The following is an 18,310-nucleotide window of genomic DNA, read 5'->3' on the forward strand; positions in this document are numbered from 1 at the left end:
AGCCGCAGTGGAGGGACCAAAGAGCCGCAGTGGAGGGACCAAAGAGCTGCAGTGGAGGGATCGAAGAGGCGAGGTGGCGGGATCAAGGAGCCGCAGTGGAGGGATCGAAGAGCCGCAGTGGAGGGATCAAAGAGGCTCCGGAGCCGCGGGTTGCCGACCCCTGGTCTTAGCGAATCCGTCCGTCAGTGGCGGCGTCCCTCTGGTCGCCAGAACGCCCGTTTCCCTCGCCGGTGCAGGAAGAGCAGCGGCAGCACCAGGCTGCTGGGCAGGTTGAACCAGATCTCCAACCCCAGCGTGTCGCACGACATCCTCGTCCCCGCCAGGTGCTTGATCGCCCAAGCCGCGTTCCAGGAGAACTTGAGGAGCAGCACCACCGTGATGGTCACGACGGTGTAGAGCGCCCTCCTCTTGGACGGCTCCACCCTCGCCCTGGCGGCGCCGCGCCGCCCCGCACCCGGGCCGCCGACCAGGGCGCAGAGGACCGAGGCGCTGCAGAAGGACACGACGGCCAGACCGGAGAACACGAAGACCAGGTCCAAGGTGACGAACGCCTCCGTCATCAGGACGCTGATGCCGGCGAGGCTCAGCAGCCACACGGCGCCGGCGGCGGCGTTCCTCAGGCGGGCGCCGCGCTCGCCCCTCAGGCGCATGTAGGCGACGGGGTGGACGGCGGCGACGTGGCGCTCCACGCAGGTGAGCATGTGGAAGTAGATCTCGCCGAACCAGGTGAAGGAGACGGCGTGGTGCCCCACCAGGTACAGGGCCTGGTCCTGCAGGTAGATGGCGCACAGGCAAGGCAGGTTCCCCAGCACCCCCACCACCTGGAAGGACGCCGCGTGGCAGGCGAAGACGTCGGAGTGGCTCATGGTCACCGCCGCCGCCGAGGAGGACGAGGACGAGGACGAGGGGGACGGCTTTGTCCAGTGACGGAGGCCTTGGCGGACGACGTAGAGGCAGACGGGGAGCAGCAGGAGGACGAGCGTCACGACGTAGCTGGTGAAGATGTAGGAGGTCGGTTTGCTGAAGTAGCAAGAGAACAAGAAGGACGCCTGAGGACGAGGCGACGAAGAGCTGTTGGACATCTGAGGGACAAAAGGACGACATCAAGTGAGACAAAAAGACACAAAATCTGCGCCACTTTATCTACGTCACCTTATCTACGTCACTTTATCTACGTCACTCTATCTACATCACTTTTTCTACATCACTTTATCTACGTCACTTTTTCTACGTCACTTTACCTACGTCACTTTACCTATGTCACTGTACCTACGTCACTTTACCTACGTCACTTTACCAACGTCACCTTATCTACGTCACTGTATCTACGTCACTTACCTACGTCACTTTACCTACGTCACCTTATCTACGTCACTTTATCTACGTCACTTTATCTACGTCACTTTACCTACGTCACTTTACCTACGTCACTTTACCTACGTCACCTTATCTACGTCACTGTACCTACGTCATCTTATCTACGTCACTTTACCTACGTAAGTTTATCTACATCACTTTATCTACATCACTTTATCTACGTCAATTTATCTACGTCACTTTTTCTACGTCAGTATCTACGTCACTTTACCTACGTCACTTTATCTACGTCACTTTATCTACGTCACTTTTTCTACGTCAGTATCTACGTCACTTTACCTACGTCACTTTACCTACGTCATTTTATCTACGTCACTTACCAACGTCACTTTACCTACGTCACCTTATCTACGTCACTTTACCTACGTCAATGTACCTACGTCACTTTACCTACGTCACTTTACCTACGTCACCTTATCTACGTCACTGTACCTACGTCACCTTATCTACGTCCCTTTACCTACGTCAGTATCTACGTCACTTTACCTACGTCACTTTACCTACGTCATTTTGTCTACGTCACTTACCTACGTCACTTTACCTACGTCACCTTATCTACGTCACTTTATCTACGTCACTTTACCTACGTCACTTTACCTACGTCACCTTATCTACGTCACTGTACCTACGTCACTTTTTCTACGTCACTTTTTCTACATCACTTACCTACGTCACTTTACCTACGTCACTTTATCTACGTCACTTTATCTACGTGACTTTATCTAGGTCACCTACCTACGTCACTTTATCTACGTCACTTTTTCTACGTCACTTTTTCTACGTCACTTATCTACGTCACTTTATCTACGTCACTTTTTCTACGTCACTTACCTACGTCACTTTGTCTATGTCACTTACCTACATCACTTTTTCTACGTCACTTTATCTACGTCACTTTATCTACATCACTTTACCTACGTCTTTTTCTACGTCACTTATCTACGTCACTTTTTCTACGTCAGTATCTACGTCACTTTACCTACGTCACTTTATCTACGTCACTTTACCTATGTCACTTTACCTACGTCATTTTATCTACGTCACTTACCTACGTCACTTTTTCTACGTCAGTATCTACGTCACTTTACCTACGTCACTTTACCTACGTCATTTTATCTACGTCACTTACCAACGTCACTTTACCTACGTCACCTTATCTACGTCACTTTACCTACGTCAATGTACCTACGTCACTTTACCTACGTCACTTTACCTACGTCACCTTATCTACGTCACTGTACCTACGTCACCTTATCTACGTCCCTTTACCTACGTCAGTATCTACGTCACTTTACCTACGTCACTTTACCTACGTCATTTTGTCTACGTCACTTACCTACGTCACTTTACCTACGTCACCTTATCTACGTCACTTTATCTACGTCACTTTACCTACGTCACTTTACCTACGTCACCTTATCTACGTCACTGTACCTACGTCACTTTTTCTACGTCACTTTTTCTACATCACTTACCTACGTCACTTTACCTACGTCACTTTATCTACGTCACTTTATCTACGTGACTTTATCTAGGTCACCTACCTACGTCACTTTATCTACGTCACTTTTTCTACGTCACTTTTTCTACGTCACTTATCTACGTCACTTTATCTACGTCACTTTTTCTACGTCACTTACCTACGTCACTTTGTCTATGTCACTTACCTACATCACTTTTTCTACGTCACTTTATCTACGTCACTTTATCTACATCACTTTACCTACGTCTTTTTCTACGTCACTTATCTACGTCACTTTTTCTACGTCAGTATCTACGTCATTTTATCTACGTCACTTACCTACGTCACTTTACCTACGTCACCTTATCTACGCCACTTTATCTACGTCACTTTACCTACGTCACTGTACCTACGTCACTTTACCTACGTCACTTTACCTACGTCACCTTATCTACGTCCCTTTACCTACGTCAGTATCTACGTCACTTTACCTACGTCACTTTACCTACGTCATTTTATCTACGTCTCTTACCTACGTCACTTTACCTACGTCACTGTACCTACGTCACTTTACCTACGTCACCTTATCTACGTCACTGTACCTACGTCACCTTATCTACGTCCCTTTACCTACGTCACTTTACCTACGTCATTTTATCTACGTCACTTACCTACGTCACTTTACCTACGTCACCTTATCTACGTCACTTTATCTACGTCACTTTACCTACGTCACCTTATCTACGTCACTGTACCTACGTCACCTTATCTACGTCCCTTTACCTACGTCACTTTACCTACGTCATTTTATCTACGTCACTTACCTACGTCACTTTACCTACGTCACCTTATCTACGTCACTTTATCTACGTCACTTTACCTACGTCACCTTATCTACGTCACTGTACCTACGTCACCTTATCTACGTCCCTTTACCTACGTCACTTTACCTACGTCATTTTATCTACGTCACTTACCTACGTCACTTTACCTACGTCACCTTATCTACGTCACTTTATCTACGTCACTTTACCTACGTCACCTTATCTACGTCACTGTACCTACGTCACCTTATCTACGTCCCTTTACCTACGTCAGTTTATCTACGTCACTTTATCTACGTCACTTTACCTACGTCACTTTTTCTACGTCAGTATCTACGTCACTTTACCTACGTCATTTTATCTACGTCACTTACCTACGTCACTTTACCTACGTCACCTTATCTACGCCACTTTATCTACGTCACTTTACCTACGTCACTGTACCTACGTCACTTTACCTACGTCACTTTACCTACGTCACCTTATCTACGTCCCTTTACCTACGTCAGTATCTACGTCACTTTACCTACGTCACTTTACCTACGTCATTTTATCTACGTCTCTTACCTACGTCACTTTACCTACGTCACTGTACCTACGTCACTTTACCTACGTCACCTTATCTACGTCACTGTACCTACGTCACCTTATCTACGTCCCTTTACCTACGTCACTTTACCTACGTCATTTTATCTACGTCACTTACCTACGTCACTTTACCTACGTCACCTTATCTACGTCACTTTATCTACGTCAGTCTACGTCTACCTCGTCTGTGGACGTTTCAGGATTCATGGTTTGTTCATAAACCAGTCGCAGCTGGTTTATGTGAAAAGATGGGATTATATATATATTATATATATATATATATATATTGATTCAAATACTTGTTTGTTTTGTGTTTGTTTATTTCATTTTTTATGTTGTAATTTTGAATAATCACCAAAATAAACGTTTTAAAAACTAAACAAAACATGTGAACTTTGTAAAAGACAAAAGATTAAAGAAAGAAAAGAACGACTGACCTTGAGAAGAGAGAGTCTGTGTGTGGTCTTCCTCCGTCTGTCGCCTTGCTCTGAACCAACCGCTGCCCTGCTGCCACACCTCCACCTCCACCCCTTCCCTCCTCCACCTCCACCCCTCCACAATGCCCCCGCCTCCCCACCGCCCCGCCACCATACCACCACCCCGCCTCCACACCACCACCCCGCCTCCACACCACCACCCCGCCTCCATACCACCACCCCGCCTCCACACCACCGCCCCGCCTCCATACCACCACCCCGCCTCCATACCACCGCCCCGCCTCCACACCACCACCCCGCCTCCACACCACCACCCCGCCTCCACACCACCACCCCGCCTCCATACCACCGCCCCGCCTCCACACCACCGCCCCGCCTCCACACCACTGCCCCGCCTCCACACCACTGCCCCGCTTCCACACCACTGCCCCGCCTCCACACCACCACCCCGCCTCCATACCACCACCCCGCCTCCATACCACCACCCCGCCTCCATACCACCGCCCCGCCTCCACACCACTGCCCCGCCTCCACACCACCACCCCGCCTCCATACCACCGCCCCGCCTCCATACCACCGCCCCGCCTCCACACCACCACCCCGCCTCCATACCACCGCCCCGCCTCCACACCACCGCCCCGCCTCCACACCACCACCCCGCCTCCATACCACCGCCCCGCCTCCATACCACCGCCCCGCCTCCATACCACCACCCCGCCTCCATACCACCGCCCCGCCTCCACACCACTGCCCCGCCTCCACACCACCACCCCGCCTCCATACCACCGCCCCGCCTCCATACCACCGCCCCGCCTCCACACCACCACCCCGCCTCCACATCACCACCCCGCCTCCACACCACCGCCCCGCCTCCATACCACCGCCCCGCCTCCACACCACCACCCCGCCTCCACATCACCACCCCGCCTCCACACCACCACCCCGCCTCCACACCACCACCCCGCCTCCACACCACCGCCCCGCCTCCACACCACCACCCCGCCTCCACACCACCACCCCGCCTCCACACCACCACCCCGCCTCCATACCACCGCCCCGCCTCCACACCACCGCCCCGCCTCCACACCACTGCCCCGCCTCCACACCACTGCCCCGCTTCCACACCACTGCCCCGCCGCCCCGCCTCCACACCACCGCCCCGCCACCACACCACCGCCCCGCCTCCACACCACCGCCCCACCGCCCCGCCACCACACCTCCGCCCCGCCTCCACACCACCGCCCCGCCTCCACACCACCGCCCCGCCACCACACCACCGCCCCGCCTCCACACCACCGCCCCGCCACCACACCACCGCCCCGCCTCCACACCACCGCCCCACCGCCCCGCCACCCACCACCGCCCCGCCACCACACCACCGCCCCGCCTCCACACCACCACCCCGCCTCCACACCACCACCCCGCCTCCACACCACCACTCCGCCTCCATACCACCGCCCCGCCTCCACACCACCACCCTGCCTCCACACCACCGCCCCGCCGCCCCGCCTCCACACCACCGCCCCGCCTCCACACCACTGCCCCGCCGCCCCGCCTCCACACCACCGCCCCGCCTCCACACCACCGCCCCGCCACCACACCACCGCCCCGCCTCCACACCACTGCCCCGCCGCCCCGCCTCCACACCACCGCCCCGCCTCCACACCACCACCCCGCCACCATACCACCACCCCGCCTCCACACCACCACCCCGCCTCCACCCCACCGCCCCGCCTCCACACCACTGCCCCGCCGCCCCGCCTCCACACCACCGCCCCGCCTCCACACCACCACCCCGCCTCCACACCACCGCCCCGCCCCGCCACCACACCACCACCCCGCCTTCATACCACCACCCCGCCTCCACACCACCACCCCGCCTCCACCCCACCGCCCCGCTTCCACACCACTGCCCCGCCGCCCCGCCTACACACCACCGCCCCGCCTCCACACCACCACCCCGCCTCCACACCACCGCCCCGCCCCGCCACCACACCACCACCCCGCCTTCATACCACCACCCCGCCTCCACACCACCACCCCGCCTCCACCCCACCGCCCCGCTTCCACACCACTGCCCCGCCGCTCCGCCTCCACACCACTGCCCCGCCACCACACCACCGCCCAGCCTCCACACCACCGCCCCGCCTCCACGCCGCTGCCCCACCGCCCCGCCTCCACACCACCGCCCCGCCTCCACACCACCACCCCGCCTCCACACCACCGCCCCGCCTCCACACCACCACCCCGCCTCCACACCACCGCCCCGCCCCGCCTCCACACCACTGCCCCGCCACCACACCACCACCCCGCCTCCACACCACCGCCCCGCCTCCACACCACCACCCCGCCTCCACACCACCGCCCCGCCTCCACACCACCACCCCGCCTCCACACCACCGCCCCGCCCCGCCTCCACACCACCGCCCCGCCTCCACGCCGCTGCCCCACCGCCCCGCCTCCACACCACTGCCCCGCCTCCACACCACCACCCCGCCTCCACACCGCTGCCCCACCGCCCCGCCTCCACACCACCGTCTCCACGCCACCGTCTCCAGGTTCAATTCAAATTCCTTCGATTTGCATTGAAAGCATCAACGTGACAACGATGAAATATTACAAGTCAAATGTGTTTAATAAATCTTGTCGTTGTTTGTGGATCATGATGGAAGTTCAACCTCTTAGTCCTGACTCACGTGTGTGTGTGTGCGTGTGTGCGTGTGTGCGTGTGTGTGTGTGCGTGTGCGTGTGTGCGCGTGTGTGTGTGTGCGGGTGCGTGTGTGCGTGTGTGCGGGTGTGTGTGTGCGTGTGTGCGCGTGTGTGCGTGTGCGCGTGTGCGTGTGTGTGTGTGTGTGAGGACTCTCGAGTCAGACAGCTGGAGGACGTTGTGTCCTGATGAAGGGGGCGGAGCCTCTGTGTTCAGGTGAACCAGGTACAAGAATCCAACCGGGAAACCAGCAAGTCCAGATTCCAGCTGACAGTCGGAGAAGCAGGTGAGTGTGTGTGTGTGTGTGTGTGTGTGTGTGTGTGTGTGTGTGTGTGTGTGTGTGTGTGTGTGTGTGTGTGTGTGTGTGTGTGTGTGTGTGTGTGTGTGTGTGTGTGTGTGTGTGTGTGTGTGTCATACTTCCTGGTTCTCTAACAATAACAACACGTTCGGCTGTTTTTAATAAGATTAATCTAAATTAATCTGGACCTCGAAACTTTCTGGACATAAAAAAATGAAGATTTTACAATCTGTGTTTCTAAAAGTCCCACTGAGGCTTGAAATAGAAAGAATAAATAAATAAATAAAAACCAATCTGGAGAATTGACTAAATAAAGTTCTGATTATTTAATATAGGGGGAATAATTTACTTTCTGTGAGGAAGTGAAGGGTGTGTGTGTGTGTGTGTGTGTGTGTGTGTGTGTGTGTGTGTGTGTGTGTGTGTGTGTGTGTGTGTGTGTGTGTGTGTGTGTGTGTGTGTGTGTGTGTGTGTGTGTGTGTGTGTGTGTGTGTGTGTGTGTGTGTGGACTTCTTGTAATTACTGCTCAGTGGGGACAATTGAGAAACTGAGACAAACAAATTGAGGACTTTTCACAAAGTAAGACTTTTTTTTCTGGTCCTCGTTATTTTCCTGTCCCGGGTGTTTCCTAAAGCTTCCTCAATGCCCCGACAAGGTTTTGCACTCTGGCGCCCCCCACTGGTAATACAGTGGTATTACTGGGAGTTGTGCGCCGCCTTGCTCTCGACTTAATGAGAAATTAAACGTCGGAACAGGTTTGTGAGGATTCTTGCTGCTTCTTTGTCTCTCAGCCTGACGGGACATGTCTGGGCAGGAAGAGGACCTCAGGTCAGAGGACAGGTAAGAGACGTCAGAGGACAGGTAAGAGACGTCAGGGGACAGGTGAGAGGACAGGTCAGAGACTTAGAGGACAGGTCAGAGACGTCAGAATCAGAAGACAGGTCGGAGACGATAGAGGACAAGTCAGAGATGTCAGAGTCAGAGGACAGGTAAGAGATGTCAGAGGACAGGTAAGAGATGTCAGAGGACAGGTAAGAGATGTCAGAGGACAGGTAAGAGATGTCAGAGGACAGGTAAGAGACGTCAGAGTCAGAGGACAGGTAAGAGACATTGGAGGACAAGTCAGAGACGTCAGAGGACAGGTAAGAGACGTCAGAGTCAGAGGACAGGTAAGAGATATTGGAGGACAAGTCAGAGACGTCAGAGTCAGAGGACAGGTAAGAGACATCAGAGGACAGGTAGGAGACGTCAGAGTCAGAGGACAGGTAAAGGACATCAGAGTCAGAGGACAGGTAAGAGACATTAGAGGACAAGTCAGAGACGTCAGAGTCAGAGGACAGGTAAGGGACATCAGAGTCAGAGGACAGGTAGGAGACGTCAGAGTCAGAGGACAGGTAGGAGACTTCAGAGGACAGGTATGAGTCAGAGGACAGGCTAAAGCGTCCCTCACTGTGAACGTCTCCTTTCTGTCAGTCTAATTCTCTGTATCTTCACGTTCACCTGGTGTGGACATCCTGGTCCGGTGTGGACATCCTGGTCCTGTGTGGGCGGGGCCTCCGTCCTGGTTCACCTCTTATGACGAACCATTAAAACTGTCCACTTCTGAATCTTCGTCTCAGGTTGTCCCTGAAGAGTGACCAGTCCAAACATCTTCCAGTCTTGTTCCGTCCTCAACCTGGACCTTCAGACACAAAGTAAGAGACACTTTGTTTTCCTTTCATGTCCTCTGAACCAGAGTGAGACACGTTCAGGTCCAGGGCTTTGAAGCAGGGACAGTCGAAGCTGAATCTTTGTCCCGTGTTGCTCAAAGGACATGTTACTTCGCGTCCACAGAAAGAGGAAGAGGAGTGACGATGACGATGGTCAGGACGTCCTGAAGGCTCCAGTCTGGTGGAGCTGTGGACACCAGGACCAGGGTGGTTCCCCAGGACCCTCCTGCTGTCCTCAGTGTGCAGAAAGATCCAGAAGAGGACCTGCACCCAGTAAGAGTGGACACGTGTCCTCCGAGGGGCTCGTCTGTCCTCACTGGACTTGTTGACTGATCTGATGGTTGTGGTCTCTGAGCAGGTGGTGGTCTGCAGAAGGTTCTAGAGGAACACAAGCAGAGTCTGAGGAGCAGATGTGAACGTGTGGTTGAAGGAAGTGAGGAAGCAGGAGGAGGAACCCTCCTCAACAGGGTCTTCACTGAGCTCCACATCACAGAGGGACACAGTGAGGACGTCCAGAGGGACCCGGAGCTGAACCAGCTGGAGACGGGGTCCAGGAAGCAGAGCCTCCAGGACACGTCCATCAGGTGTCAGGACCTCTTCAGAGCCTCGGCTGAGCAGCACAGACACATCCGGGTGGTGCTGACCAGCGGCGTGGCCGGCAGTGGAAAGACCTTCTCGGTACACAAGTTCAGTCTGGACTGGGCCGAGGGCCTGGAGAACCAGGACGTGGGGGTGCTGGTGGTGCTCTCCTTCAGGGAGCTGAACCTGATCCGAGAGCAGCCCTACAGTCTTCTCACGCTGCTCCAGGTTTTCCATCCGGCCTTACAGAAGGTGACGGCAGAGGAGCTGGCGGTCTGCAGGCTGCTCTTCATCTTTGACGGTCTGGATGAAAGCAGACTTCCTCTGGACTTCAGCAGCTCCCAGCAGGTGGTCCACGTCTCACAAGAGTCTTCGGTCGGCCTGCTGCTCACAAACCTCATCCGGGGGGATCTGCTGCCCTCGGCTCAGGTCTGGATCACTTCCCGACCGGCGGCGGCCAATCAGATCCCTCCGTCATGTGTGGACAGACTGACGGAGGTGCGAGGCTTCACGGACCCCCAGAAGGAGGAGTACTTCAGGAGGAGGCTGGGCGATGAGGGTCTGAGCAGCAGGATCCTCTCCCACATCCAGACCTCCAGGAGCCTCCACATCATGTGTGGAATCCCAGTCTTCTGCTGGATCACTGCCACCGTTCTGGAGCACATGTTGACCCCGGAACCGAGAGGAGAGCTGCCCCAGACCCTGACGGACATGTACTCCCACTTCCTGCTGGTTCAGACACACCGGAAGAAGCTCAGGTACCGTGGAGGACATGAGACGGGTCCACAGGAGCTGACGGAGGCGGACAGGGAGGTTCTTCTGAAGCTGGGCCGGCTGGCCTTAGAACATCTGGAGAGAGGAAGCATCATGTTCTACCAGCAAGACCTGGAGCAGTGTGGTCTGGATGTGACCGAGGCCTCGCTGCACTCTGGAGTCTGTACCCAGATCTTCAAGAGAGAGTCTGTGATCTTCCAGAAACCCGTCTACAGCTTCGTCCACCTGAGTGTCCAGGAGTTTCTGGCTGCAGTCGACTTGTTCCACTGTTTCACCAGCAGGAAGACGGAAGAGCTGAAGACCTTCCTCGGGGAGGATCCCGGGTTCTTTCTGGACATCTTCCTGAAGAAAGTCCTGCAGAAGTCCCTCAGAAGTCCGAACGGCCACCTGGACATATTTGTCCGCTTCCTTCATGGCCTGTCTCTGAAGTCCAACCAGAGACTCTTAGGGGGTCTGCTGGGTCGGACGGACATCAGTCCAGGAACCATCCAGAAGGTCGTCCAGAACCTGAAAGACATCAATGATCAAGAAATGTCTCCTGACCGAAGCATCAACATCTTCCACTGTCTCACGGAGATGAAGGACGTCTCGGTCCATCGGGAGATCCAGGACTTCCTGAAGACAGAGAACCGATCGGAGACGAAGCTCTCTGAGATCCACTGCTCTGCTCTGGCCTACATGCTGCAGATGTCAGACCAGGTCCTGGAGGAGCTGGACCTGGACAAGTACAAGACGTCATGGGAGGGACGGAGGAGACTGATCCCCGCCGTGAGGAAGTGCAGGAAGGCTCGGTGGGTCCTCGTGTCCTCATGGTGAAATGTCTCAGTCGTGTTTGTAGAAAGTACTTCCTTTTTTATTTTTGGTAAAAAGTTTTCATAAAACTTTAACGACTTTGCCAAAATGCCGAACTCGTTCCGTTTTACTCCTCCGCTCACCAACAAGACGCCAGAAATAAACTGCTTCTCAAAGGGAAATACAGAAAACTACAGTACACCAGTTGTAGTATACGTCCAAACGTGTAGAATGAGCTGGAACGCAACTAAAGAGTCAACGACTGGAGAGTTCTGCAGCTGCTTTACATGCAGAACCTCAGTACCATAGTACCTTAGTACCATAGTACCTCAGTACCTCAGTACCATAGTACCTCAGTACCATAGTACCATAGTACCATAGTACCATAGTACCTTAGTACCTTAGTACCTTAGTACCTTAGTACCTTAGTACCTTAGTACCTTAGTACCTTAGTACCTTAGTACCTTCGTACCTTCGTACCTTCGTACCTTAGTACCTTCGTACCTCAGTACCATAGAACCATAGTACCTCAGTACCATAGTACCATAGTACCATAGTACCATAGTACCTCAGTACCATAGTACCTCAGTACCATAGTACCATAGTACCATAGTACCTTAGTACCTTAGTACCTTAGTACCTTAGTACCTTAGTACCTTAGTACCTTCGTACCTTAGTACCTTAGTACCTTAGTACCTTAGTACCTCAGTACCATAGTACCTTAGTACCATAGTACCTCAGTACCATAGTACCTCAGTACCATAGTACCATAGTACCATAGTACCATAGTACCATAGTACCTTAGTACCTTAGTACCTTAGTACCTTAGTACCTTAGTACCTTCGTACCTTCGTACCTTCGTACCTCAGTACCATAGAACCATAGTACCTCAGTACCATAGTACCTCAGTACCTTCGTACCTTCGTACCTTAGTACCTTCGTACCTTCGTACCTTAGTACCTTAGTACCTTAGTACCTTCGCAGCTTATTACCTTTGTACCTTAGTACCTTTGTACCTTAATACCTTCGTACCTTCGCAGCTTATTACCTTTGTACCTTTGTACCTTCGTACCTTAGTACCTTCGCAGCTTATTACCTTAGTACCTTTGTACCTTAGTACCTTCGCAGCTTATTACCTTTGTACCTTAGTACCTTTGTACCTTAATACCTTCGCAGCTTAGTACCTTTGTACCTTTGTACCTTAGTACCTTCGCAGCTTATTACCATTGTACCTTAGTACCTTTGACCTTAATACCTTCGCAGCTTATTACCTTTGTACCTTAGTACCTTTGTACCTTAGTACCTTCGCAGCTTAGTACCTTTGTACCTTCATACCTTAGTACTCACAGGGTTGAAAGGTTTTCTCTCTATATGATATAACTGTTAAATACACTTAAACACAAGTCATTTATTGTCTTTACTCTTTGAGTTCAGGAGGATTTATTCATTTCTCTGTTATTGTCTGATATTCTAGTTATACTCAAATCTTTTACATTGAACTCCTGAAATTCTTTTCAACTGCTGCAAATGATCTGAAGCTCTGAGGTCCAACAGGAAGTGTCCAACAGGAAGTGTCCTCTCTCCGTCTCTTTGCAGACTTTGTGACTGTGCCCTGTCCGACGCTCACTGTGAGGTGATCTGCTCTGCTCTGAGGGCTGACCCCTCACACCTGGAACATCTGGACCTGAGTAACAACGACCTGAAGGATTCCTCAGTGAGGGTCCTGTGTGCTGGACTGAGGAGTCCAAACTGCACCCTGGAGACTCTGAGGTCACTTTTCTAAACTCCCCCAGTCTCAATGTCTTCAACATCAGACTTTGTCCTCTCATCTCACGTCTTCCTCTCTTCATTCAGGTTGTTTGACTGCAGGTTGTCCCAGACCAGCTGTTCCTCTCTGGTTTCGACCCTGAAGTCCAGCCCCTCCCTCCTGAAACATCTGAAACATCTGGACCTGAGTGGGAACCAGCTGCAGGATCCAGGAGTTCAGCAGCTGTGTGGTTTTCTGGAGAATCCACTGTGTGGTCTGGAGACTCTGGAGTAAGACTCCATGTTGGTTTGTGTGCAGTGCAGGTTGTGTTGACGCTCCAGGCTGATTCTTTCCAGGAGACCCAGACCCGGGTTGTGGGGAAAACTACTATTCCCACGAGAACTGTGAAGACTTTGAGGGTAGAACTCAAACTCCCCGCGCTGTGGAGGCGTATATTCCTGCGACGACGTTTGAAGTTCATGCCAAATAAGGAAGTTGGAGTGAAAGTGACTCAGAGACTCGTTTTGAGGACAATCCCTCACATCCGATGAGAATCAGAGTTTGGACCCTCCTGGTGTCTCTCAGACCAGCAACGACCAGCGAACGCCGTCTTCACCATCAGACTCTGTCCTCTAATCTCACGTCTTTCTCTCTTTATTCAGGTTGAAGAGCTGCAGGTTGTCCCAGACCAGCTGTTCCTCTCTGGTCTCGGCTCTGAAGTCCAACCCCTCCCTCCTGGAACATCTGAAACATCTGGACCTGAGTGGGAACCAGCTGCAGGATCCAGGAGTTGAGCAGCTGTGTGGTTTTCTGGAGAGTCCACTGTGTGGTCTGGAGACTCTGAGGTCAGTTGACCGTCTGTTACTGTTGTAGACGTTTGTGGTGTGAGACTCTGGTCCTGCAGTGAGACATGGACTGAGCTCAGCTGTGTGTGGACATGAGGATGATGAGGGTGATGATGAAGATCCACAACAACAGAACAGCTCATTGATCAGGACTCAGTAACGAGGAGCTGATCGTTTCTCCATCAACACGTCTGATTGGTTCTCCTCATTCGTTCTCATGCTTTCTCTCTTTATCCAGGTTGAGGGGATGCAGCTTTTCAGAGACCAGCTGTTCCTCTGTGGCCTCAGTTCTGAAGTCCAACCCCTCCCTCCAGGAACACCTGAAACATCTGGACCTGAGCGAGAACGAGGTTCAGCATTCAGGCGTTGAGCAGCTGTGTGGTTTTCTGGAGAGTCCTCTCTGTGGTCTGGAGACTCTGAGGTCAGCCTCCATGTTCGTTTGTGTTTGTTGACGTCGTTTTCCACTTCTCCGCCTGTTTGGACCTGAAGCTCCGGCTCTTCTCCCCCACTAAACCTGCACTCTCTATTTTCAGTGGGGGGAGGGGAAAAAGGTGCCTCAATTAGTTGAAACTCACTTTTAGAAAAGGACATTTCTGTCAGTGGTCTGCCACCTTGGAGTACCAGGGTCTTTGTTTCCCGCAGCCCTCAGATTTTGTGTACCACCATTTACAAGCATCACTTCTTTTCTATTATACATGACAAACACAATCACTGGTTATCTTAATTTACATATTGATTACCAGTCTGACCGCATTGCAAACATTTTAGTAATATTTCAAATAGCGTGGATTTCAAATTATCCATCATTATTCCTCTGTGAACTCCAAATTTACAATAATATAATCCAGAGTTGTTCACCCTCTGGTGTTTCCTCCAGATCGTCAGCTGAGCCGTGGGAAATTATCACATTTCACATTTTTTTCTAAAAAAACCTTTGTTCTCACAGCGACAGTGTGTAGCAGAGTAATCATGTATAAATACTCTTCACCACTAGAGGACAGTGTGTTGCAGAGTAATCCTGTATAAATACTCTTCACCACTAGAGGACAGTGTGTTGCAGAGTAATCCTGTATAAATACTCTTCACCACTAGAGGACAGTGTGTTGCAGAGTAATCCTGTATAAATACTCTTCACCACTAGAGGACAGTGTGTTGCAGAGTAATGATGTATAAATACTCTTCACCACTAGAGGACAGTGTGTTGCAGAGTAATCCTGTATAAATACTCTTCACCACTAGAGGGCAGTGTGTTGCAGAGTAATCATGTATAAATACTCTTCACCACTAGAGGGCAGCACAGAACTTTGCCGGTGAAATGTAAAGTGACAGACGTCAGTGTGGTTCATCTCCACCTCCTGCTACCATCTTGTATCAAAGTACTGTGTCAGTGACAGTGATGGAGAAGTTTTTGAAAACCAGGATCTCAGCTCTTCATCCATCAGGTCCAGGTTTCACACTGAGGGAGGCACTATTAAAAAAAGTCCTTGCTTTCTGGATTTACTGGATTCCTGTTGATCAAACTTTGATGAGAATGACTTTGATGTCTTTGATGATAAAGACTTTATATTGTTAATAGAGGCTACAGAGGTTAACTTTTTAACATTTTCAGGTGGTGGTGGTGGAGGTGGAGGTGGAGGTGTGACTCCAGAGTTTTCCAAACAAAAAAGTGTGTCTTGGCTCAGAAAGGTTGAAAAACATTGATTTAATCAACCAATCAAGAACCTCCGACTTCTCAAAACTTATTTCAGACAATAACAACGTCTTTTTTCAACCATTGACCTTGTAATTAATCCTGGTTCTGATGGGCCCTTGTTGGACTGTGGCCTTGCCGTGGCAGGAGGGCTTGCACGGTCTTGTGACGAGGGTCACCGGGTCACACCTCTGGAGCCAGGCCTGGTGGGCGAGTGTCTGGTGACCCGGAAGAAGAACCATGTGTCCCGGTCATGCAACAAGCGACGTGGGACGTCTACGACTTCAACACCAGACTCTGTCCTCTAATCTCACGTCTTTCTCTCTTTGTTCAGGCTGATTAACTGCAGTCTGTCCCAGAACAGCTGTTCCTCTCTGGTCTCGGCTCTGAAGTCCAGCCCCTCCCTCCTGGAACAGCTGAAACATCTGGACCTGAGTGGGAACCAGCTGCAGGATCCAGGAGTTCAGCAGCTGTGTGGTTTTCTGGAGAGTCCACTGTGTGGTCTGGAGACTCTGAGGTCAGTTGACCGTCTGTTACTGTTGTAGACGTTTGTGATGTGAGACTCTGGTCCTGCAGTGAGACATGGACTGAGCTTCTTGCTGACCAGCATGTTGATGAGACTCTTTCTCCTCCTGGTGGCTTCAGCTGATCGTTTCTCCATCAACACATCTGATTGGTTCTCCTCATTCATTCTCATGCTTTCTCTCTTTATTCAGGTTGTTTGACTGCAGCTTGTCGGAGACCAGCTGTTCTTCTCTGGCCTCGGCCCTGAAGTCCAACCCCTCCCACCTGGAGGAGCTCTACCTGAGTTTCAACAACCTCCAGGATGCAGATGTGGAGCAGCTGGTTGGTCTTCAGGAGAGTCCAGACTGCCGCCTACAGACTCTCTGGTCAGTAGATGTTGGACTGAGTCCAGCTGCTTCCAGCAGGTGGACAACAGAGGTCAGTGTTTGACTGCTCGTCTCGTCTCTCTGCAGGTGGAAGTAGAGCAGAGAGGACGCCTGGTGTCCTGATGTCCACTGAGGACAGCCGAGATTCATCCAGCAGTGAGTGACAAAGGGACCACTTGAAGACCCTTGACCCCCTTGATGGAGGAACTTATCAATCTCTTTGCTCAGAAGTAGAATCACAAAGTCGTCCCTAAAATGGGAGAGAAGGCCCCAAAAATGTCCCCAGTGACCATCGATTGCAAGGAACCGCAGTCCGTTTAAGATTCCACAGACCTCAGAAGGCTTGCAAGCAGCGACATCAGGGCCCAGAACTAAACCAGAGGTGTCGTCAAGTCAACTCTGGGACATCTGGAAGTCCAAACAATACAGCCTCGTGAATCGGAACGAAAGAGGAACGAAAGGAGATCAAGGGCTCAGGACAGACATGGGTCTATCAGGGGGTTCAGGACAGACATGCGTCTATCAGGGGAGTCAGGACAGACATGGGTCTATGATGGGGCTCAGGACAGACATGGGTCTATCAGGGGGCTCAGGACAGACATGGGTCTATCAGGACGCTCAGGACAGACATGGGTCTATCAGGACGCTCAGGACAGACATGGGTCTATCAGGGGGCTCAGGACAGACATGGGTCTATCAGGGGCGGAGCTTGGGACAGAGATGGGTCTATAATGATCTCGCTATCGTATTTTGACACAGCAGTTGTTTTTCCTCAAAAGAAAGTGGAGAAAATGTCTTTATGGTCTTCTCGCGCTGCTAACTAGCTAGAGCGTAGCATCGTCGAATCAATTCACCAAGGCACTGAGGACATACGTATGGCACTTCTATTGATTTTAAATGTGTATTTTCACACTTATTGTATGTCTTTTGATGCCAATAAAATCATATAATGTAATGACAAATAGAGCCTTCTGTTCTATTCTGTTCTATTCTGTTCTGTTCTATTCTATCATCTCAAGCAGCAAGAAAACAAGTGGAATAGCGAAGAAAGAACGTTTGTGCAGATAGTGAGGAGAACTTGTGATGCCCAAACAGCCACTAGATGGCAGTGTTTGTCCGTTTGGACGAACGGGTGAAGGAAGGAAGCAGGGAGAAAAGGAAGGAAAGAAAAAAAATTGAATGAGGAAGGCGTCTTCCTCCTCTAATCCACATTTTAGAGCATCTTCCTCCTCTAATCCACATTTTAGAGCATCTTCCTCCTCCAATCCACATTTTAGAGCATCTTCCTCCTCTAACTGATGTAACTTAATCTGAATCTGAAGTGTCGTCACACTGTGAATTTTTTAAACGATACTGGATTATAGTTACGACACATTTACTTTACTTGGAGACGCCGAACCTGTTGTTGGTCTCACACACACACACACACACACACACACACACACACACACACACACACCACAGGGGGGAGTTTCCTGTTGTATGGCTCAGGGGCAGCGGAATGGGAGGAGTGAGGAGAGAGAGAGAGAGAGAGAGAGAGAGAGAGAGAGAGAGAGAGGAGAGAGAGAGAGAGAGAGAGAGAGAGAGAGAGAGA

The 18,310-nt window shown here is 51.7% G+C and overlaps 1 protein-coding gene across 2 annotated transcripts; it reads left to right on the forward strand.

Annotated features, from left to right (window-relative positions):
* The first annotated feature begins 8,175 nt into the window (after positions 1–8,175).
* Positions 8,176–17,653, forward strand: LOC308147074 (NACHT, LRR and PYD domains-containing protein 12-like). 2 transcript variants are annotated; one of them, XM_080519143.1, is made up of 11 exons: positions 8,176–8,530; positions 9,310–9,384; positions 9,524–9,672; positions 9,758–11,543; positions 13,141–13,314; positions 13,399–13,581; positions 13,954–14,136; positions 14,375–14,557; positions 16,161–16,343; positions 16,543–16,716; positions 16,804–17,653. In XM_080519143.1, the coding sequence occupies exons 1-11, from the start codon at positions 8,493–8,495 to the stop codon at positions 16,811–16,813; spliced, it is 3,138 nt and encodes a 1,045-aa protein (XP_080375269.1). In that variant the 5' UTR covers positions 8,176–8,492; the 3' UTR covers positions 16,814–17,653. The 2 variants fall into 2 exon arrangements, with proteins under 2 accessions (XP_080375269.1, XP_080375270.1); XM_080519144.1 differs by having other exon boundaries at positions 8,479–8,530; positions 9,501–9,672.
* Positions 17,654–18,310: the final 657 nt, after the last annotated feature.

Source organism: Blennius ocellaris, assembly GCF_963422515.1.
Source record: "Blennius ocellaris genome assembly, chromosome: 23".
Lineage (NCBI taxonomy): Eukaryota > Metazoa > Chordata > Actinopteri > Blenniiformes > Blenniidae > Blennius > Blennius ocellaris.